The sequence below is a fragment of the Festucalex cinctus genome, chromosome 1 (assembly GCF_051991245.1).
Source record: "Festucalex cinctus isolate MCC-2025b chromosome 1, RoL_Fcin_1.0, whole genome shotgun sequence".
NCBI lineage: Eukaryota > Metazoa > Chordata > Actinopteri > Syngnathiformes > Syngnathidae > Festucalex > Festucalex cinctus.
In genome coordinates, this window is record NC_135411.1 from 58,674,422 (window position 1) to 58,697,766 (window position 23,345).

Consider the following 23,345-nt stretch of genomic DNA (forward strand, 5'->3'; position numbering starts at 1 on the left):
TGTGAATGGAATTGCTGTAAATAACAAGCAAAACAGATAATATATCAAACTTTTTAAAATCCCACAAAAAAATGACAACATACTTACTCTGCGGATGCCAGTGCAAAAGCTGAGAAAATATACACAAACATGAAGTTTAGTGCATTTATTACATAATGTAAACCAAATACTAACACATTAACACTGTGTTCTTGTGCAAATAAGTACACAGAGACGATAAAAACGTTCCAAGTTATTGTTATGACTGACATTATCTATATAAATATTAACTCAACATGCACTATACAGTATGTGCAAGTACAACAAATGATGATAGGCAAGTACTATAAAGTTATCAAGCGACGTGTTCACACACTGAAGTAAATCACAACTGCAAATATGCAGTTGTCCTGCCTTGGCAGAAACTAAACTCACTATGTGTAAACACGGCCGAATTAAATATAATATTACATTAACAACATAGGGGTACCATGCTAAAAAAAAGCTGCATGTCAAGTGTGTTTAGTGTAAAACAAGAGAATGTCCAGGAACGAGAGTCTCAGTCAGCCCCACGGGGGCAAACATATCCCATGAAACAACAAGTTTGTTAAACCATACAACTTTGAATCTTTACATGGATCCTCTCCATGTTAGAGGTAGATGGTTAAGTCGTCTCTGCAACGATGCTCCCAGCGCCACCTTAATCATCTGCACAACACAATGGAGAAAAAAAAAAACATGGCCACAAACTGTCAACAACATAAAACCTTTGTTTTTAACTGTAAACATTACAAAGAAACATTTTAGCACTCCAAACTCATAGCAGTATAGAATTAAGTTAACCACTGTTAATATTACATATGTGACATAAAATCAATAAAAACGTGTTCAGTCATATTGTTCTGAGCCACCAGAATGGAGACCTTTTTACCACTTCATCACTACCCTATGTTATCACGCTACGCTAAAATCATGACTACAGGCCAGCCACTCGTGACATGTTTTTCCAAAACTTATTTTGAACCCTGACATTTAGTGACATATTTTATCCCCCCACCACCACCCCATATACCTACTGTATTTCAGGACACAACTGTATTTGTGACGACTTGCAAGTACAATAAAGGTCTGCAGGTTTGTGTGGTTTTGGAGTGATGTAATTGAAGTACACGTATGGAGCAAGGAAGCAAGTCAGATCAGGATATTTGAGCCTCTCAACCTCAATCTAGGCAGATGCAGAGGTGTAGTGAGACAAAGACTGCAGACATTCTTTTTTACCATTGCTTCAAAGGAATCCCGTTTAAAATACAGCTTATTTTTTTTTCCCGGTGGCGGCAAGGAATACATTGTTTTGATCTGTGTTTTCTTACTTTGTTTCACCATGTGCATCGTGCACACAAGACACATGCAGGCAAAACTGAGCGTAGATCAGATGTTGTCACCCCTTGTGACACTGAACACTACCTGAAACTTAACAAGTCACGTACGGGGATCATCTGAATTGCTGTGTGGATGTGGTACCCTGCAATTGACTGGCAACCCATCCAGGGTGTACCACGCCTCTCAACCCAAGTCAGCTGGTATAGGCTCTAGCTCACACACAACCTGAAGGAGGAGAATTGCTATAGAAAATGGATGAATGAACGACTTACAGTTCAGTGTCCTCAATGCACTCTGGGTCCTCTATGGTCTCAAGGCGTCTCTGACAGGCATCTAAGATCTTTTTCCTGGGTCCTAAAGGGATGTGGATGCTCTTGAGATCATGGTCAGAGCAGAGCAGCAGTGCTTGAAGATCGATCTTTTCCCTCCTAAAGATGGAGAAGAACTCGCTCATGCTCTGCGTGGCCAAGAAGACCTCCAGAGGGCTGGTGTGGGCCTCGTCGTCATCGTCCAGCCCCAATTCCACCTCCTCCCAGGGAAGCTCCTCCAGGTTTCTCTCCTGCAGGCTGCGAGCGCTTCCGATGCTGTCCTCATCCAGGCTGCGGTGAGGGTGCAGTCTACTGCGTAGACGCACCGTGTTGCCTGAGCCATCGGTTCCGTCTGGATCGCCCAGGTCAAACATCCCCCCGCTCACATAGTTCCTCCTGAAGACCATGGTGCCTAGACCGGGCCGGTTGAACAGGGAATCATGTCCTGAGTCTGTGCTAACCTCCGAGTGATCTGCATTGGTCCCGTGGAGGTCTGGCTCACTGATGGCACGTGAAATGGCGTCGTCATTGTGGTCTCTGGGGAACATGTCGCGAATATTGCGGCGGCCATAATCCTTCGGGTTGATGTATGTGCCAGGTTTGAGGAACATGACATCGTTGCCCAGTTGGAGTCCAGAGAGGGAGCGTACACTTCTCCTCCCGTCCTCATAGATCTTAAAGGTCCCATCTCCTTGTTTCTTTTTCTCCAGCTTCTTCTGGATCTTTGTCTTCCCTCGGTTTGTGGCATGAAGAGTAGCCTGGCAACAACACAGCAGAGGTACACGTACTTCAGTTACTTATTGAACACCTAATGAGTCCAAGGAAATTTTGATAATTTTAACTTTGTTCCTTAAATGGACCATACATGCCGGTCCATATATCTGTCAGTCCACGGTCTCGCTGTGTTTGTTGGTCAGTCCATCTGTCTTTCCTTGCGTCAATATGTCCTGTATCTCTATCCATCAATTGGTTGTTTTTGGGTCAGGTCTCTGTCGTTTGGCTGGGTTAGGGTTATTTACATCTATCGATCACACTTTTGTCTCTTCATCTATTTATCTGTCCATTGTTTATGTTTTTCCTTTCTGTTTGTCAATCATCCTCTGTCTGTGTATCTGTTGGCTCGACTCTCATTGGTTTAGCCATGTTTTTGTTTCTCTGTCCACCCTGTAACAATCTGCCTGTCTGTATCCTTTGATCATTGTGTCTGTCTGTTTTTCTCTCCATCAATCTGTCGGCCCTCAATCTCTCCACGTCTGATTATCCATTAGTTGGTTGGCCAGATGTTCTCTCATTGTCTGTCCTTTCATTTGTCTGTTTGATCCTCTGTTTGTTTATCTGTTGGTCAGTCCATGTCTGAACCCCTCTGTCTATCTTGTATAAGTCTGTTTATCTAATAAGCACTTGGTTGACTGTTTCATTTATCCTTCCTTATCCTGTACTGTCCGTCCATCAATCCTATCTATGCCTGTCTGCATGTTGGTCAGTCCTTTTACTGTGTATCTGTCTAACAGACAGTCAGTTGGCTGTTGTATAGATTGTTGGTTGGTCTGTACTTCCTGTATTTTATGTTCTGTCTACATTATCTATCTATTGGTTACACTTTCAATTGATCAGTCCCTTCGTCCAGCTGTCTGCCCTCTTTATTTCTTTGTGTCCAACTAACAGTCTATTGGTCTCACTGTTGGTCGAGCTTCCCATTCATCCATCTGTGTGTAGATGGGATGTCATGTCTGTTGGTCAGATAGGTTTTCTGTTTGTCTTTTATTAACATTTCAATCCAGCTTGTCTTCTTTGCCCATCTGCCCAATTATCGTCTGCCCTATATCTGTTTATCTGTGTATCTTTTCATAGCCCCCACACCACCATCACCCTAGCTCATATAGCCATTGACATTTTAATGAGTGTCCTCTAAATGATCACTGCAAATTGCTGTCATATTTTCTGGACAATTTTAAAAGTAAACAAGTGTTGTTGACCTGTGAATATGGCACACTGACGGCGGCTGCGTTGAAGTTGTGCACCTTGTGGCTCACAGAGCCGCTGCTGTAACTGGAAAAACTCATGACGTCCGACACTGATGCCTCGGGCACCTCCTTGTGGAACTTCTTTTCCATGCGCTTATGGTGCTTCTTCTGCATCTTGGCGCATTCTTTGATGCGCTGCTCGGCGTCTCGAAACGCCCGCTCTTTAAGTTTGTTCACTAGCTTAGGGTTGAGCCCCATTTGCTTGGAGGCGATGGAGTCCAGGTAGCGGACACAGTCCATGTGATTCTTGGTGGCAGCCATATCAAGTGGCGTGTGGTAGTCATTATCCAGGCACCATATGTTGGCGCCAAACGACACCAGGAAGAAAAGGCAGTTGTGATGACCATTGGCAGCGGCTAGATGGAGTGGGGTGTTGCCCCATATGTCACACTTGTCAGGGTTCCCACTGTGAAACACAATAATATGGTAAGCGCTAAGATTGAAACATTTCCATCAAGCAGTACAGCACAATTTAGTTTGGTTCAGTATGCTACCCTCACACTTTTGAAAGACAGGTTGTTGGTGTGCAGGTTGAAGAACTATGGTACGATTCACTTGATCAAATATGCACTGTTGTCCATTCATTGGTCAACAATGCAAGAACGCACTATTTGGAACCACAGTGCTTCCTGTCATCACGGGTCTGGGGTGACCTGGACCTCCCCGCTGCCTCAGTTCACCAGGAATCTTTATTAGTTCATTCTTTGTATCTGTAATTTGTAAAAGGCCCTTGTTTGGAGACTGTACCCTAGTGCACAATGCATGGTCCATAAGATTTTGGTGTAAAATAACTTGAAAACTTATACTGGAGCGCAACTTTTTCTAACAAGGCGGCAGCCTCGGCTGTCAGTTCCAAGTCAATCTTGTTGTCGCCATCGTGAGAGTCACACAGAGGCTGATCAGGCTGTAATTTGAGCTTCGGTTTGTCGCTGCTACTGCTTCACCGCCTGGCTCTTGTTACAGGCGAGGCTTTCAAAAGGTTTCAGCAGGCACCAACTGTAAAATTGTGCATGGCGGATGATGTCACACCGCATTCCTCAAGTTTAATCAGGACTGGTATGACAATGTGGATCTTTTACATCCTGTATCACAAGTTTCAAAAGAACGTGTAAGTGTGAAACCATAACGCATCCTTCTAATATTTATACATTTATATTCAAAAGATGTTAGTACAAGTAGTATATCCAGTACTAGTGGTAATATCTGGGTGCTAAATGGGTAACATTCAACAAGTTGTTTACTCTCCAAGGGATTGTGTTTGGCCATGTATGCATGCACCACAAAAATGTCCCTATCTTGGGTGTTTACCACACCTTGGACTCTCCATTATTACAGTGGTTCTTAAGCTTTTTACATCAAGTACCACCTTAAATTATCATCCAATTAGGGACCGGGGAACTTGCTTAGATTGTGGAGAAAAACAATGTATTGCCACCTTGAGTTCTGGGCTGAGTAAATGGGGAATTGTGGTTATATTGTACATTTGAATGATGTGCTACAAAGCCTTAATCAAACAAGTCATCAACATGCTATAAACAAATGTCAAAAAATGGCATGTGATTATCTGTTCAATTTTTTAACGGTATTTATGATGTTCCCAGCTCACATTACATAATGTGGGGAACATGATAGCTTTATGTGTGGTAATTTATGTGCTGCCGTGTAAAATGCTGAACACAAGAGATGGTCGTCCGTTCATTTACCCCTCAGATGTCTTTTATCATATTACGGGATGTTTGCTTTACAAGACAGCCGTTTGCCGAGCACCGCATCTTCCTGTGACACAGTCGCCATTATCATTCAATGGCAGTTTTTTATGGTTAATGTTAGTACCTTTATGTCGGGCTTGTATCATTAGAGGATTACAACAGTATGTCTTTGGCACTTAGGCCTTGCGGGGACAATTGTTTGCACTGATTCCGTGGGAAATGGTGGATTTTGTTTTGTTCAGCACATGCTTTGCTGAGCACACAACAGTGCATTACTATTACTAGTTGTAATGTTGTCTTTGAAAAGAGTGATTTCTTGGAATGGATCACATTAGATGTTGCACAGGTGTACATCTGTCATTTTTTAGTATGACAGCCTCACAGTACATGAATTATTTCTCCATTTGACAGTGTTTAATTAAGAGCCTTCATAATGGGCCTGTTTTTCTGACTTGCAGGCGAAACAGGTCAGCTGTTAACGATCGATGAGCCTGTTGTTTGCTTCACCATCCAATCAGTGCCTCTTGCTTCAGCCCTTTTATGCTGCCTACAAAAGTCGGTATTTTTCTGCTTTTTCCCCTGGTTGCAGTTCTGTGTAAACGGCACTGACAGGGATTTGGGAAGCACAATTGACCTGACTATTTTTGGCCTTCGTCTGCAGTAACAGAGACACACATTTTGATAACATTAAAGTAGCGCCAACATTAGCTAGCTTGAACATGCGACATGCAATGTAATTTTCAGTACAATCACTATGTGAGTTACTGTAATAAAAGAGGGCAACCATTATGTGTGCAAAAGGTTTTTTCATTGTGTCGAAAGGTCAAATTAGTATTCTTTATAATTGATATTAATTCTTACTTTTTATTTTTGTACTGAATGAGATTCAGAATCTGTACTGGTTTACGTTTACTTAGGTACAGAATTTGAATCAGTACAGTGGTACCTTAACTTTCTAATGCCTTAGCTTATTCTTTGCGTTACGAGCCATCGCTTCATCAATTTTTTGCTTTGTGTTGCGATCCCAAATTTTTTATAAGAAGCGTGCTTGAGATATGCTGCTGCTCGATCCAAGTGAAGAAAAAAAAAACCTGATTCCAAATCATACTACTGTGATGTGGCTATTTTGCAAGATATTCATGAATAAGATGAAAACAAATGCAGCCATGCTGTTTTATCTTCTAAACAGACAATCGACGGCTCATTTTATCAAGCGCAATCTATTGTGATAACAGCCGCGTTATAAAAGTCAGAACGATGGGCGCCGTCTCTTGTTAAAGTGTCACAGCAACGGCATACATAACAGTGCAACCATTTGGGAAGGCATCATAATTCACACTCTTTTACGGGCCCCAACGTGGATGTTCTGGAGAGTGCGCAGTAAAATATTGAAGAGGGAACGCATGGCTGAAGAGCATTTAATGAAATGCGATAACTCGCACATGACCTTGAACACTGTGGTGCTGTAGTGACATTTCAGAGTCGACATTAAACCACCCTACAGGGTGCTAAAAATGACTAACTATCTTCTGTCTTCATGTATTGCTCACAATTGAGGGGAAGCCATTACTGATAGTCTAGGTGGGCAAATTTTCGTGCTCAAGGGCAGCAAATGTTTTTTTGTTTTTTTTTTTTGGGGGGGGGGGGGGGGTATTTTTATTTTTTTTTTTTAAGGACAATTTTGGCCAGGTCATTTGTAGATAAAGTAAAAAAAAAAAAAAAAAAAAAAAAAAAAAAGATCTATAAACAAATTTGGATGTAATGAATACACTAGGAAAATGGTCACAACTGCTCTATCAGCAATATTCGTCATTTTTCAAGGACCATATTGCTTTTCCACAAGTGATGTTGCACCGTTTTTGTTGCTGGGAATGTTCAACATCAATGCTAGTTTCATTAGACCATCTACAACATTTTACACTCTATGTGCCATGGTTGGGAACATGGGCTTGGATTTATAGCACCTCTCAAGGGATCCGAGGATGAGTTAGAACTTTAACATTTAACAATTAAAAAAGGTTTATACTAATAATCAAATTTATTTAATAATAACCCATCCGGCGGCATGATGGATGACTGGTTATCATGTCCGCCTCCCAGTCCTGAGGACTCAGGTTCGAGTCCAGGCTCCGACCTTCCTGGGTGGAGTTTGCATGTTCTCCCCGTGCCCGCGTGGGTCTTCTCCGGGTACTCCGGTCTCCTCCCACATTCCAAAGACATGCATGGCAGGTTAATTGGGCGCTCCGAATTGTCCCTTGGTGTGCTTGTGAGTGTGGATGGTTGTTCGTCTCTGTGTGCCCTGCGATTGGCTGGCAACCAGTCCAGGGTGTCCCCCGCCTACTGCCCAGAGCCAGCTGAGATAGGCTCCAGCACCCCCCGCGACCCTTGTGAGGAATAAGCGGTCAAGAAAATGGATGGCTGGATGGATAACCCATCCTCATTGCCATGTATAGTAAAATATTCAATTAATAAATATTTACAATTTATTTGATTATAATTGGCAATACAATAATGTTACGTTACGCTCTGCATATCAACTTTATTCAAATATTTCATTTGATCATTCACAACAGTCTACTTTAGATTTACATTACTTTTTTGCTATACTATTTGCTATTTATTAATGAAAATCTTGGTTAAAATACGATTTAAAATGCATAAACAACCCTCCTCTGTTTCTGCCCCTGAACAAAGGCTCACATTTTCAAAGAACTAACCGAACAAGAAGTTCAGCGTCACAATGGCTCATTTTCAGCCTGCAGCAAAGCTTCCAGGCATGTGCTGGCACCACGTCTGGGACCTTCCCCATCTTAATCCTCCTCCTGGCTAGGTTAACGTCATACAGTACATGTGTACCTTCATTAAAAGTTCTCCTAAGGGGCCCACATTTTTCACATAGCGGACTTTGGGATAGGTCAAACACATGACATGGCATTCTTAAATGGGAGATAGCAGCGGAGGTCATTTGCCTTGGTGTAAAAAAGACATTTAAAAAAATGAGGGGGTTAGTGCAAAGTCACATACTGTATATTAAATAAGCAATCTGTTTTGAGGATATCCAATGGATACAGTATACATACATTGAATTATGCTCTATATTTTTGGTCCAAACTAGCGACTTTTACCGCCATACATTCTGTCATATCTAAGATAAAATTTCTAATTTGTGTCATCGTGAAATCAATGTATAAGACGGAAACGAGAGACTGTGATTCATTAATTTTTAACTGACTCATGGATAAATATACCATTAAAATTTGGTGGACACTTTTTCCACCTCACTCACCTCAATGATTCCTGAATTTTAATTGCTTTTAGTAGTTTTCTGCTATAATTAATGGGCACTTTCCCCACCCATGCCTTTCCCTTTCACCAGCTTGCCATTGTTTAAGTAGTTTTTGTGAAGTTGTGCCAACTAACAAATAAATAATAATAGCAATGTGTTAACAATAACTAAGTGTGCTCCATTTTGTGATCGAGGCTCAATGTCATTTGACTTGTCATCTAAGTGCAACATCAAAGAAAAGAGGGTGTGATGAATTAAAAACTTTTTCAACCACTAATGTGACCTATAACCTTCACAACTCGATTGAAAAAAAACAACAATATTTTTGAGGTAAGATGTAAAAATAACTGAATACATGGTTGCACAGCTTGAATATGGACATTCAAAGTCACGTTAACTGGGAGGCCTTACAGTACACCTACCACCATTTAAAGTGCTTATGATTAATCTCAAACCAACTACAGGTTTTCCAGTCGGCTTTTCAAGCTGACCTTTTCGTTTTTCTTTTCTTTTTTGCATTCTTGCAGTTGTCTGAAGATTTTCTGCTAACACTGACTCCCATTTTGAACAATTGAGTTCATTTTGAACGGTTCACTTAATGTTCCTTAATTAAATGTGTTTGAGAGAATTTGTTGTGGTCCAATGAAACTAAGGTGAAACTTTTTGGCAATAATTCCAGAAAGTGGCGCAATGAAACTGCTCGTCACCAAAACAACAACACCATGCGTTGGTCTTTGGGGTAATTTTTCTTAAAAGTGGAGGGGATTATAAGAAGTTCCAAATACCAGTTAAAAAAGAAAGAAGGAAAGAAATCAGACTTATGCGACAAAGCAAAAAATGTCAGGTAAAGTTTACTCAAACCTTTTTTTTTTTTTTTTTTTTTTTTAATTCAAATGAGTTGAGTCAGAAATGACATTAGTCGTCAAAACGGTTTTGATGGTCTCATTTTTTTTTTTTGTATCACAAAAATCTTGGGTGTGTAGACTTTTTATATCCATTACATTCTTGTTTAGCACTAAAAAAAAAAAAAAAAAAAGTGGCAAAGATTTACATCAACATCAAATTCATTTATTAGCCTATAACTGAGCTAGGACATTGAGATTCATGCATTATTAATTGAGATAAAAAAAAAAAAAAATCTCCAAAAAACAAAGGTAAAAAAATATAGAGATATTAATAGCCCACCAAAATTGAATGGGCTCTTTTCCCATCACGCAAACTTTCATGTTAATTGCAAAATCAGTTTTTGTATAGTCATACATAGAATGAGCAAATATTTCACCAGAATTGAATGGGCTGTTTTCCCACCCACGCCTTACCCTTTTACTAACTTTTCCTTTTCATTGTTTCCAGTAATCAGATGCTTTTTTTTTTTTTTTTTTTTTTTTAACAACAAGATCTAATGAATAAACAAAAGGTAATCATGCTGTTTTGTGATTAAGGCTCTCACAGTTGTATGACTTTAACAAGCCCGGCATTCTCAAGGGATGAGATCACCATTCAAGGTCACTTGCATCGTTGCCCTCTTAAAAGAGTAATGTTAAGAAGAAGAAGAATTTAAAATGAAAAAAAAAATGGCCCCAGTAGTTTGCCATGAACAAATATTCTGCATGTCATATGCAAACATGTATTAAATTAAATGCTTTACTTTAATGCATGCAGTTATGTTTATTGCTCAAACACAATCTGTGCTACCTTTAACGTAGCCATCCGCTGTCAAGAAAAAGGATGATTGTCAAAATTAATCGTGTGATTAATCTGCGTAAATAAATGATTAATGCGATATTTTTTGTGACTAATTAATTAGTTAAAGCTTAAACTTTGACAGCACTAATTTTAACCCCCTAAAAATATATACCTTTGTAAAGATAACAATCCTAATTTGTATCAATACTGGGTAAATTTATAAGACTGAACTGTGATGTCAGGTTCACGCATTAATTGAAAATCAATCCCACTGAGTGCTAAAAATATTTGCTGAAGTAGTTTTTGCTGTAGCTAGTAGTTTGAGTATAGCCAAAGTGCTCTGATTGAGACTCTTGGGGGATGTACCAATTGAACAATGATTATTGTTGTCGGACATAGTTGAAAAGGGGATGTGTATGATGTGGGGCCCTCTCATTATCTGAATACAGTATGTAAATAGTTTGGAAATGACTGTGTCACATTTGATTCAAAACATGTCAGAAAATAATCGACATAAATGTTAATCAGTTCTCCCAAGTCAGCTGATTTCCATGAAATGCATAACTAACTACCGGTAGTTTGCTTACATTGAGAACTAAATAAATTAGAAACTTTTCACTTTTGAGAGGCTGAAATCAGAGGATTTACACATTTTAAAAATAGTAATAAAAGCACTTCAAAACATTTGCCTTTCCAGTTTGTGTGCAATAATGCTTGTTGGCAAAACTAATGTTTTTCTGTGTGTAGAGCTGCATTGGTCATTTTATTATCTTGTACTTTTGTACTTTTGTTTTATAATCACTGTTTTACCTCAATATGAGTTATGTATTTTTGGGTGTCAGTGCGGAGAAGAGCAGTTGAATGTGCGTGTAAGATCATTTGCTCATAAAAGCGATTTTTTATTTTTATTTTTACCCCAGAAAACAAAAACCCTCCCCACCTCCCACAACACACCTACACCTCTGTTTATTGGGGTTGCATCACAGCTATTTCTAATATTTTGGTTTACTTATGAGATGGCTAAAATTGAGGGACATACACTATAAGAAACAGCTACACCAAACAACAACCACTTACAGCCTACTTGTCTGGTTTTGTATTTTAGTGTAAGTTTACTGTGTATCTAATGAAGTGGCCTGCGCGAGTTTTTTTTTTTCTTTTTTCTTTTTAAGTACCCACCCCCTCGCCACAATGAGCCGCAGAGCCTCCAGGTTTCCGTGGTAGGCCGCCCATAGCGTCGGTGTCATGCCATCCTCGTCGGGTGCATTAAGGTCTTTGCGGGTGGCCTCCTTCAGCAGGTGCAGGTAGCCGTCCCGGGCCGCCTTGTGGTACCTGTCATTCATGGCGACCCGTTAGTCCGTCCTCGTTCGTTTGACTTCATCGGCACCGCCATGACCACCAGTACCACCACCTCCGCTACCGCTGTAGCTACTGCTCGTCGGTATCCTCATAGCGGAAGCGGAATTGCCGAGCTGCCGACCCACATGTACCGGAGTCTCGGGAGGTCGGTGTCCAGGCCACCGAGTCCAGAGTGCTTGTGCGCGTCCCTGGTATCCAGGGAGGCGACGACGCGCTCGCTCATCGCTCAGGCCGCCTGAACAGTGCTCCCCCGTGGCCGACCTGCTCCTAAACACAAACGCACACACCAGGGACCTTCACGAGTAATGTCCGCACTTATTAAAATCCAATTATCAACTTTTACCACCATAGCAGCTGTATCTTTGTGAATACTACTGGCAGTGGCACTGGTACCCCCGTGGCTACTACGTCAATTACAATACTGCTACAGCAGCAAAATGGTCATTCCAGAATTGGAGGACATTTTACGTCCCACACATTAAATTGTGTATATAATCCATCTAAATACAAAATATTAAAACATGACCTGAGACCAAATCAAAGGGGGGTGGGGTGGGGAGAGAGAGTCTGGAGGACCCCTAAGACGCCATTTTTTCTCTTGACCCCCCCCCAATACACAAATTGATTCTCAAATCAAATATTTTAAATGAATTAAAAAATATATATATATATATATATTTTTTATTATTTGTTTCATCGTTTTGCTCTTCTAACTGAGGGAACATTTAAAGCTTTAACATTTTCAATTCCACAATGCACCTTTTATGTGACCTATAAAATGTAGAACTCAGTTTTAAAAAAAAATAAATCCATCGGTGAAATAAAAATAAACAACTATAATAATGTGGTTGTACAAGAGTATACACCCTCTTCGAACTGGACTGTAGCCAACTTGGCTCAACACACAACTGACACCAATCACTGTCTCTGTTGAACCTTAAATAAAGTTGAGCTATTCTGGTATCTTAAATAAGACCCCAGTTCCTGTTGAAGGAAAATAACCCCAAAACATGATGCTGCCGCCACCACCATGCTTCACTCAGAATGGTCTTCTTTTGGTTAACGATGCTTGTTTCATTTATTATCCAGCTTACTCAGGCTGTATTTGTTTTTAGAATTGCTTGGCAGGCCAGACCAATGTCCCACGGGCACCAGGCTTCTCTCCATTGATTTAGGCAAATCATACATTGTTGGCAAAACTTTGAAACATTGACTGACTGCAAGATGGAAAATTTGGGCCTCTTTGGACGGGAACACTTCTGTTACAAAGTTCTTTTCCTGAAGACTCATCCATGGTCTTTTGAAATGTCTCACTTGACTGAAGGAATAACTGTGATTTAAATATACTTCCTCATTGCGACAGACTCACAGGGAAGAATAGCGTTTGACGTGTGCTTAGTGCTCTCTTCATTGTTATTATTTTAAGCTTGGTGTCTCTAATGACAAGTTTGAGCGTACAAGGAAGGTTGTTTTTCTCACACGAGCTGTTGTAATGTTTAAAAAGCACCTAAGTCGGCCTCACCCTAACAAGCATCTTACGCAGTATCTCATTAAAGATAATAAGTAAATAAGAAGTGGCTGCCGCTAGCTGCTCACTGAATTCAAGTTTTCTCACACAGTGCCCAATTGAAACCTGCATGACAATGGACAGAAAGAGATAATGCAGAGGATAAGATAGATGTTGACTTGGGGGGAGGCAGGTTCATGGGACTCGCCCTTGAGCACGCACACACATACACATGCACAAAAAATCTTTATAGGGGTCTTGAATAGCATTAAAAACCTGAATGGATTCCCTACAGGCGTGAAATCAAAGATAGGCAAATGCACTCGCTCCACACGCCTATTTGGAGAATTCCCATCATGAGATTAAGATCATGAGGTTCAAGTCAAAGATCATAAGAATAAGGCTATACCAAATGGGAAAATTCTTGTTTTACAGCAGCAAAGTGGAGAGTAGCAGCAGACTACAATAAAAACGTCAAAGAATCACATGTATAGACACATCAATATTATACTTTAGCGTCAGCGTAACTCTACGTGGGTACTGCACCTGACCTGAATAAATAGGATATATAAAGATGTGAATATGAATGGCAGGAATGATAGTCAGCCGTAATGTATTTAGCAAAAAAAACAACTATACATCTGTGATTAGTCTAGTTCAGTGTATCAGTGTATGTGGCTATTGTACCTTAAAAATATATACAGATGGGAATGTCAATAGCAGCAAGAATAGTCAGTAGCATTGTACAAAGCAAAACAAAAAAAATCAAAAACAACTATTAATGTATCGAATAATCTGCTTCAGTATCAGCATATGTGGCTTCTGTACCTTGATGAATAGAGTCTAAATACAGTATGCAGATGTAAATGTGAATAGTGAGTAGCTTTGGGGGGGGGGGGGGGGGGGGGGGGGGGGGCGTTTTTCAAAAAGTATCTAAAAATGTAGTATAACTTATAAGCTTACTATCAAGCAAATAAATACAGCAAGTGAGGAACGTATAATGTGTGTTCTGAGAAGGAACCGGCTTCAGTGTGCTGTGGAATTAGTGAGAAAAACGTATTACCTGAAAACAGGTGTTGAACTTTAGTGGAATATTTTGAGCAAAACAGGCCTTGTTTGGCCATAATATGGCTCTCTACCTCATGACAGATTTATTGACCTTTATGGCCCCTCCAGCTGTGTTTTGGATGCCTATAAAAGGGGGGATGAATACCTCTGCATCCCACACTTGCGGTCAGGTCACTCGACAGGTAAGGTCCAACCTCCACATTCACTTTAATTTTGCTATTTTAAATGAGTGTAAATGCATGTCACTGCTGATAAGAAACAAGATACAAATACTTTGCTATTGTACTAAAGTAGATTTTTTTTTTTAATAGGAATTTGTACATTTGACAGCTTTTTACTTTTACTCCCGACATTTGAAACCTATTTTTACACATCTACTCCTCACATTGTTAAAATAGGCTTGTTACATATTTCAACCTCCACACATAATGTTCCAAAACAAGTAATAGAGAAAGATTGGTTGATTTATAGATATTTTGGGGATTTTAACAATGATGACACAACAAAACCAGAGAAACAAGATATTTCCCATCTGTGATTTATTTATGTGAGAAATGTGTCTGCTGTTACTATTATTTTTGTTACTTCAAAATGTTGCCAGGTCACTTTACAAAAGAGATTGAATAAAGATTTTTTATTTTTTATTTTTAAGTTAGCAGATGAAATGTATTGTTTCGATGCCATGAAAGCTGAAACTAATTCTATTTAGCTTTTCTTTTTCATCTCAGTACGAGCATGTCAATATGAGCACCTATGAAAGTTAATGAAGATGTTCTTTTTCATTGTTGCAAGTTACCAAAATGGCTACTGTCTACTGAAAGTAAAAATCATATTTCAGAGTCTGAATTTTTTTTTTTTAATCTGAATCTTCTCTTCGACCTAAGCACAGAGCGTGAGAATGAGTACGGTATTTTGAATATGGCAACAAGTGGAAAATGCGTGCCATTTGTTGATGAACTCAACTGAACCAGTGTTGCAATGTCAATGTGCCAATCATGTTGAATCCATTCACGGAAAGGTTTGAACGTGGGCGGGTTCCTTCGGGGGAATGAAAAACAGTGAGCAAGCTTGTTCAACCAGTCACGTCATGACACCTGCCGCTAACTCACTTGCGATATCATGTCTCAGGGTTCAATCATGTGCTTGAACACGGGCTACCCATGCAACTGTCTGGCCGACGGAAACGCTTGTGAACCCTGCAGGATGACGAAAGACGGGGACGCTCAGGTGCACGACTCCTTGCACAGCGGCGCGGCGGAAAACACAGGCGAGCCTGAGCCTGAGCACCCAAGCAAAACGCCAAGCGCTCCAAGTAAGGAAAGGGACAGAAACTGGGGATGGATTCTGTCCGGGGTCATCTTTATCAACATCCTGATGCTGGGTATCGCGCTGGTGAGCGGAAGTGCCTACGAGCACGTAGACATCAGCATGTCTGACCTCCAAGTTTTCCTCGTTATCATCCTCATCCTCACCTGCATCTGGATGATATACTACATCATCTACACAGCCAGGATGGAAAACGCCGTGGCTTACAGGGACCAACACGCCGGACCCGTATGGCTCAGGGGTATGTAAACATCACGTCCATTTTGGGGGAAGAATGTCTTTATACATAAGTCTCAATATTGTCCATCTTCTTACCCCGCAGGTGGAATGGTGCTGTTTGGACTCCTCAGTATCATTATGGACATTTTCAAGATTGCCAGCTATGTCGGCTTCCTCCACTGCGAGTCGGCCATCAAGATTGTTTTTCCCATCACCCAACTTGTTTTCATTGTTGTGCAGGTAAATATCAGCCAAGTTCGCATGCTAATTAGAACAGATATCGGTGGTATGGCGCCAAACTTTTCAACTGGGAAATGTGTTTGCAGACGTACTTCATGTGGATCCATGCAAAGGACTGCGTACAGCTCCAAAGGAACCTTACACGGTAAGTGATAGCTTGATTTCGGTCCTTAAAAATGGGCTCCAATTTTCCTTAAAAGGTTGTTGTCCCGTAGGAAACTATGGAAATGGGAATATTAACATTTTACATATTTAACTATTGTAAAAGTGCAAAAATAAGATATTAATCTTAAAAGAAAGTAGAGCACTAAGTGGTAACTTTGCCAAACTGAGGACCTTTTGGTGGACAGAGATAGATGGATAGATGGATGGATGGATAGATAGATAGATAGATAGATAGATAGATAGATAGATAGATAGATAGATAGATAGATAGATAGATAGATAGATAGATAGATAGATAGAGCATTTGATTGACGTCACAAGAGTTTTGAACTGGTTGTGCGACTCGAGTGCTTTATTTTCCACTGAGTGTTTTGGCCAAATTCCGAACCACATGATCTCACAGCTGTGAGAATAGATTCAAGTTACAGCTTATTGTACGAAGAAATGGCTGTGCTTAAGTGTACAACGAACGAAAAGACTGTTAATCTTTTTCAAAAACAACAACACAATCTAAACAAAAGAGGGAAGCCTCCTGAAGCCCCAACTATGAGCCTTGAGGAACTCCTCTTTCCATAGTGGAGCGGAAACTACAAGTCAAGAAAGTAGGACTTAGAATAAAACATTATTTTTGATTTGAACTCCAAGCAAAATTTCACAATTACATGTTTAATGATTTGGTCTGACACGAAGTTATGTGTGGAGTCAATAGGTTCAGGTTTAAGTGCCAGCTATACATATCTTCTCAAGGAGGGACCGGAAAACAGATGACAGTGCTTTGGTATCATTCGCTTTGCTGTTAAACCAAGTTTAACAATTGGTCAAAACAGAGATCCATAAAAAACTACAAAACACAACTAAAGAAGAAGCCATTAAATTTGGGTAAGGATCCAAATAAAGGTGATCCTGGAACACAGACATACTTTCTTAAGAAATATGGCAGAATCATATGAAAAGATTCAGATGAAAGCCTAGTACAAAATATTTCAAATTACATGTCTGTTTATAGTGTTGAGTAATTCAGGTCCAGAAAGTAAAAACCCTGCCGCAGATTGGCTTTAGCCACATGTTCTTCTATTCAACTGGCAGGGAAAGAGCTCGTCTCCACCTGTTGAGTAAAAGCACCTGTAGCTAAAGCCAATCTGTTTCAGGGTTTTTACTTTCTGGACCTGGATTCCCGAACCCTGTCCGTTTATACGGTACTTAAATTAAGACAGAGTTAGTTAACATAGCCATCCATTACTGTAGTGTTTGTCATATTAAGATGAGATGGAGCGTCTCAGCTGACTTTGGCCGAGAGGCAGGTTACATCCTGATGGCGCGACAATAATAGTAATTTGTCATTTAAAAAACAAATGACAAATGTACAACTGTTGATAATTAGAACAGCAGTCAGATTTGAATCAGGTACATTGCATTTAAAGACAGCTTAAAAGTCGTCCTTCCCACTTTCGACCAGATTTTTTGTTTTGTGTTATTGTGCATGAAATAAAATTTGTGAATGAAGTAAAATAAATGTTGAATCGAGCATTGTTTGGGGAATATGAAGGTGTGTTTCAGTCATACCCGCAAAGCAACCACAATGCACTATTTTGAGTCACGAAGGCATCAAGGAAATGTTAGTCAGTATTCAAAGTGGCACCGCCCTTCTGCTTGGTATTCTCCTGGATCGAGGAAATAGCCTGCTAGCAAACTGAAACCCGGTTAAGGCACATATTTATCGTTACAAAAACCTCGACTATACCTTCTACCATCTAGTGGAAAAGTATTTAATTGTTATGCCCGTCACTCTACGTTGCTGCCATAGATAGATGATCAAAGAAACATTATATAGAGTAAAAAGTAAATACATTGACATTGGATAATTTCCCAAATAAGTGGATGGATGGATGGATGGATGGATGGATGGATGGATGGATGGTGTTTGATGTTTGTTACCATGACCACAAATCAAATCCTCACTATGCATATATTTCCTACCTCGTTGGTGATGGTTCATGCAGGTGCGGTCTGATGCTCACCCTCTCCATTAATCTGGTTTTGTGGATGGCTGCGGTCACGGAAGAGTCGCTCCACCAAACAGGCCACCCAGATGATGACCATGGCGGCGATCACGGCGGCGATCACGGTGGCGATCACGGCAACGACACACACGAATCCGATCACCACCACGACAACAGCTCTCACAAGGTCTTGGGACGGATGCTGTACATCAGTAAAGGTACACAAGAAGCCATTTGAGAAGGAGCAGACGCACTTTTGAACTCAACACCATCACATTTGCGTTTCAAAACGGACAAGGACAAGGATTTTCGTAGAGTGCTGGGCCACACCATACTTTGCCCACCCCTTCACTAGCGTATTGGTGACACAAAATGCCAACAAGCTAACCCCGTTCTTTCTTCCTGCCACAGCGAGTTACGGAGAGGACGATTGCGGCTGCAGCCACACGTCCTGCAGCCTGTTCAAAGAGGCCTACTTCTACCTGTACCCCTTCAACATCGAATACAGCCTCTTCGCCTCGGCCATGGCCTACATCATGTGGAAAAACGTCGGCAGGCTGGGCGAGGCTCACGACCCGCACACCCACAGCCATGCCCACAAGTTCCACCTCAAAGACGCGCTCATTGGCTCCCTGGTAGGAGTCCTCCTGGTGTTCGCAGGCCTGGCCACCTTCATCGTGTATGAGATGGACATGAAGGAGGACGAAGAAGATGACCACAGCAAGAGAGACCAAGCGCTGCTGATCCACTTTATCATCAACATTGTGATTATAAGCCTTATGCTGGTGGCCACTGTGGTCGGCGCAACCATCTACAAGCTGGACCGCCGAGAACACGACTCAGAGAAGAACCCCACACGTAGCTTGGACGTGGGGCTGCTGGTAGGAACCTCCATGGGGCAGTTCATCATCAGCTACTTCACTATAGTTGCCATGGTGGCATCCGGAGCACAGGGCCACCTTAACAGGTTGAACCTGACCTTGGCTATACTGATGGTGATCCAGATCGGTCTGCAGAACTTCTTCATCGTCGAAGGTCTCCACCGGGAGCCTTTTCATGAGGAGCACCACGAGCCGGTAACTTCAGTGACCAACATCTACGCGGTGGAGCACTACAGCAAAGAGATGAACGGTCTGCAAGGATCAGAAATAAGGTTTAAACCGGAGCTGGATCTGCCGGCGGTAACTCCGTACGGCCACATGGGGCACTACACACACAAGCTAACGTGGAAGAGGAGGGTCCTGAAGGAGGTTTCCCTCTTTTTGTTGCTGGCCAATATCATCGTGAGTTTCACACGCACACATTCTTGCTAAGGTGTCCAAGTAAAACAAACAAACAAAAAATAAAACAACAACCAGTGAAGGTGGAGTACAGTGAACACCCCCAAGCCAGTGAGTACAAAGTTTTTAATTGCCTAAAGTTGCCACAAGAAGGGATCAAAACGAAAGTTACGAATGTAACTACGGTTCTATGAGTCTCGAACGACCGCCAGGGGAATTCCGTGCTGGTTACGGCACCGCCACCTGGCGGTCGAGAGGGACGAAATAAAACTATTTACAGTACGTCTAAATCAGGGGTCCTCGAGGGCCGCAGTCCTGCAGGTTTTGGATATTTCCCTTCTTCAACACAGCTGATTCATGATCAGCTCATCAGCAAGCTCTGCAGAAACCTGATAACGAGCCTGTTAATTGGAATCAGCTGCACTACGAGTCGGGAAATCTATAAAACCTGCAGGACTCCGGCCCTCGAGGACCGCAGTTTGCCACCCCTGGTCTAAATGAACCTCTTCACCATGTGTCAACATACGTCCTTGACACTATGATGCCACCAGATGGCGCTAAAGTCATACTGTCATTGCTTTGGCAGTAATTAGGAAGGTGGGACTCAGATTCGGTGGAGAATTTCCAAATGCCAGGAGCTTGTTTGTTTGTTTGTTTGTTTGTTTGTTTGTTTGTTTGTTTGTTTGTTTGTTTGTTTGTTTGTTTGTTTGTTTGTTTGTTTGTTTGTTTGTTTTTTGACTGGAACGAGAAATTTGCCAGGGATCATTCCTGGAGACAAAAAACATCAAACAATTCTCTCTAAATAATCTTGCTTCTCCAAATTTGTTGCATCATTGTTGTTAATAGCTGCTGGTGCACATCAAGTGCTGCCTTACAAGTTGCCAAGATCTCAATTGAACAATCAAAAGCCTACCAGCAGTTAACTTTACCTCTCTCTATTTAAATTGTGTCGACATCCGCGAAGGTTTAAAAAGTATTAAGTCTCTTTTGACAAAGTAAGGGGTAGAAAGTACAGTTATCTTTTTTTCAAATTAAGAGAGTAAAAGTAGAAAGCTGTCAGGAAAAAAAATCAAGTTCAGTCACAAAGAATTTGTACTTCCTACCACTGATCTTTCGATCTCTTTCAAACCAACCAAATCGCTAACATTTGTTTCTTCTGTCTCATCTTTCTTCGCCAGCTGTGGATCATGCCAGCATTTGGCGCTCGCCCTCAGTTCGATCACCCGGCCGAAACAGAATTCTATGACTTCAACATCTGGGCCGCCATCGTGAACGTCGGCCTGCCTTTCGCCATCTTTTATCGCATGCACTCAGTAGCCGCCCTCTTGGAAGTGTTTGTCATCTCATAAGTGGCCAACCTTATGGCAAACAATTGCTTGTTCATTCTGTTTTTCTACCATACCAGCAGTCCCCAACCTTTTTTGCAGACCGGTTTCACATAAGGTGACTTTTTCATGGACTGGCATATAAACGAATAAAAAGAAAAGATTTAAAATACAGCTTACCATTAGCTACACTCAATGTAGTTGTTAGTGCTGGTCCCACTTCCCACAGAAAATTCCACTTCACAAAGATACAAAGATAAGATGTTGAAAAAGGAAAAAAGGTATTCAGTATATATTTGACAATTCTGAAGTATTCATTGTCTCATTTTCCAGCTCACCGGGAACCATAAACTGGTATTTTAAGTCAGACTGCTGATATTTACTCGTTTTTGTTAGCTTTTGGGCTTCTTTTTTTTTTTTTTTTTTTTTTAAACTATCGTTTATTTTTACAGTATACACCAAATATGACTTCTATAAAACTCGGAAGAGCTATAAAATATCATTTTTCGTTCAGTCAAACTTTTTTGTGGTTGGGGATCTGATTTATACCATTTATCCTATTCAGGATCACAGGGAAGCTGGAGGTTATGCCAGCTGACTTTGAGTGAGAAGAGGGGGAAAGGTTTTTAGACCTTGGACGTATCACCAATTAATCACAAGACATGCTGTAAAATGAACAACAAGTCATACACACAATTGAAAGTGTTCATGACCAAATATACATGAGCAAACCAAATCAAGCACAGGAAAAACATGCAAGCACCTTGTTTCTGTGCAGTTTAAGGCTGACATGCTCAACATGTGCGCCGTTCTACCAAATTTTTGTACAGCTTAATAAATGTGAAATTTTTGTTGATTTTTTTGTAAAGACTATCAAATTGCGTTAAATATGCGACTGATGTTATTGTTATTGATGTATTTTTTTGTATTAAATGATAAAAGTATTTCTTTTACTGCGTAAATGTACAAGTGTAAGTGTAATGTTCAAATGCTGGATGAGTGAAAAATAAATTAATTGCACTGTTTATAGGCTTCAGTTTGTGTATGCAAAGAATAAAGCTTTTTAAAAACTACATAAAAACGTATTGAGGTCGTTTGCCTTCATGAAATTTGCCATTTTGGTTGATTCCCTGTAATAGATTGCCAAATGGAAAAACTGCATTCCTGCCTGGCTGTGGTCGCATGAGGGAAGCGATTTAACAACCACTGGTGGGCGGATTGACCCAAATATCATAACCCTATTGGTATTTATATTAATTAAGTGCCACTGATCATTTGTTACTTTAGACCAGTGGTTCTCAAATATTGCCACCGTGTGAACCCCATCTCCCTACTCTTGCAAAGTTGCGACCCATTTTATGGAGAAAAATATTTTTGTTTCAAAATATCCTCTAAAAATAAATACTTTACATGTACAGTATTTACATCTTTAAATGCAGTTTCAAAACAGTTTGATATTTCGCCAAAGCATAGGCTATAGTTAGCTATGATGTTTCCTAGCCAAAGGCTGAGCTGCACTGTATTTGTTTAAAGAGTATCGGTATCTAGTGAGCGTTTCTTAACGTTAGTAACATTTCTTGATGATCACCCAAATTTTATTCTCTTAGGTACACACACCTAAGAAGTGTTTTGAAAAAATACCAGATTTTTTTTTTTAATCCATTTTTTTTTTTTTTTTGCTCTCAGTGGACCACTTTTTGATCCCAACTCACCATTTGCAAACTACTGCTTTAGACAACTCAAAAAGTATCAAATATGTTTAGCCCTTGATGCAATACTGTCATCCCATTTGGATTGTGCTATTAACCTTCTTCTGACCCATGAGACATGAGGGGAAAAAAAAAAAAAAAAAAAAAGAGTCAAAATCGGCAAATAAATAAATAAATAAATAAAACAAAATAAAATAAAAAAAGAAAAAGAAAGACATTTTGCACAGCAGAAAAAAAAAATCTGAAGGAGCAACAGAAAATTTTCTCTGGGCATTTTTATTTGTCATGAAATACAAGGATTTTTGTATAGCTTGAGATCATTCTTCCAACTGTTGATGTGGGGCTTCACCTTGAGGTGTTTATATTTTTTAATAAAATGTTTCGCGAGAGAAATTAAATTGTTTACCAACAAATAAATGTTTGTTTGGTGAACGTACGACTCAAAAATTGTATTTCCTTCAGAAACGCCAGCAGGTGGCGTTTAGCGTCGATTTGCTCACACTGCTGACCCAGACCGTTCGTAGGTTCAACTATAGTTTAACATTTAACTTCAAAATGGCTATTTTCCTAGAAACTATTTTCCTACTGTTAAGATTAGTATTGGCATTTTTTTTTCAATTGTTGATTTCCAAGAGCCTATTTTATTATTATTATTATTTAATCATTTTTTTGTTTTTTTTTACCCACTCACTCACACACACGTGGCCTACTTCATGTAGGCCACACACATGGGCCTCTCCCAGGCGGAGGATCGAACCCACGCCAACCGGCACCA

General features: G+C 40.4%; 2 protein-coding genes and 1 long non-coding RNA gene across 5 annotated transcripts in view; 1 reads left to right on the forward strand and 2 right to left on the reverse strand.

Moving 5' to 3' along the window:
* LOC144002387 (uncharacterized) overlaps nt 1-23,345 on the reverse strand; it is a 258,898-nt gene that overhangs the window by 73,395 nt on the left and 162,158 nt on the right. The window lies entirely within an intron of this gene.
* On the reverse strand, nt 196-11,976 carry ush1ga (Usher syndrome 1Ga (autosomal recessive)). 3 transcript variants are annotated; one of them, XM_077497425.1, is made up of 4 exons: nt 11,552-11,976; nt 3,689-4,097; nt 1,632-2,425; nt 196-687 (listed from the first exon to the last, which is right to left on the reverse strand). In XM_077497425.1, exons 1-4 carry the CDS (start codon nt 11,713-11,715, stop codon nt 684-686), a joined length of 1,371 nt encoding a protein of 456 aa, XP_077353551.1. In that variant the 5' UTR covers nt 11,716-11,976; the 3' UTR covers nt 196-683. The 3 variants fall into 3 exon arrangements, with proteins under 3 accessions (XP_077353551.1, XP_077353542.1, XP_077353533.1); XM_077497416.1 differs by having other exon boundaries at nt 3,644-4,097; XM_077497407.1 differs by lacking the exon at nt 196-687 and having other exon boundaries at nt 1,628-2,425; nt 3,644-4,097.
* LOC144002255 (proton channel OTOP2-like) lies at nt 15,406-21,260 on the forward strand. The gene is made up of 6 exons (XM_077497309.1): nt 15,406-15,873; nt 15,955-16,091; nt 16,178-16,236; nt 18,257-18,474; nt 18,668-19,539; nt 20,715-21,260. Exons 1-6 carry the CDS (start codon nt 15,426-15,428, stop codon nt 20,883-20,885), a joined length of 1,905 nt encoding a protein of 634 aa, XP_077353435.1. The 5' UTR covers nt 15,406-15,425; the 3' UTR covers nt 20,886-21,260.

Coding starts and splice junctions, on each gene's coding strand:
- ush1ga (XM_077497416.1), bottom strand. CDS start 11,715: ATGAATGACAGGTACCACAAGGCGGCCCGGGACGGCTACCTGCACCTG. Junction 4,098..11,551: donor CGGCTCATTGTGGCGAGGGG/GTGGGTACTTAA, acceptor TGTGTTTCACAG/TGGGAACCCTGACAAGTGTG. Junction 2,426..3,643: donor TCAGTGTGCCATATTCACAG/GTCAACAACACT, acceptor TGTTGTTGCCAG/GCTACTCTTCATGCCACAAA.
- LOC144002255 (XM_077497309.1), top strand. CDS start 15,426: ATGTCTCAGGGTTCAATCATGTGCTTGAACACGGGCTACCCATGCAAC. Junction 15,874..15,954: donor CGGACCCGTATGGCTCAGGG/GTATGTAAACAT, acceptor CTTACCCCGCAG/GTGGAATGGTGCTGTTTGGA. Junction 19,540..20,714: donor TGTTGCTGGCCAATATCATC/GTGAGTTTCACA, acceptor TTTCTTCGCCAG/CTGTGGATCATGCCAGCATT.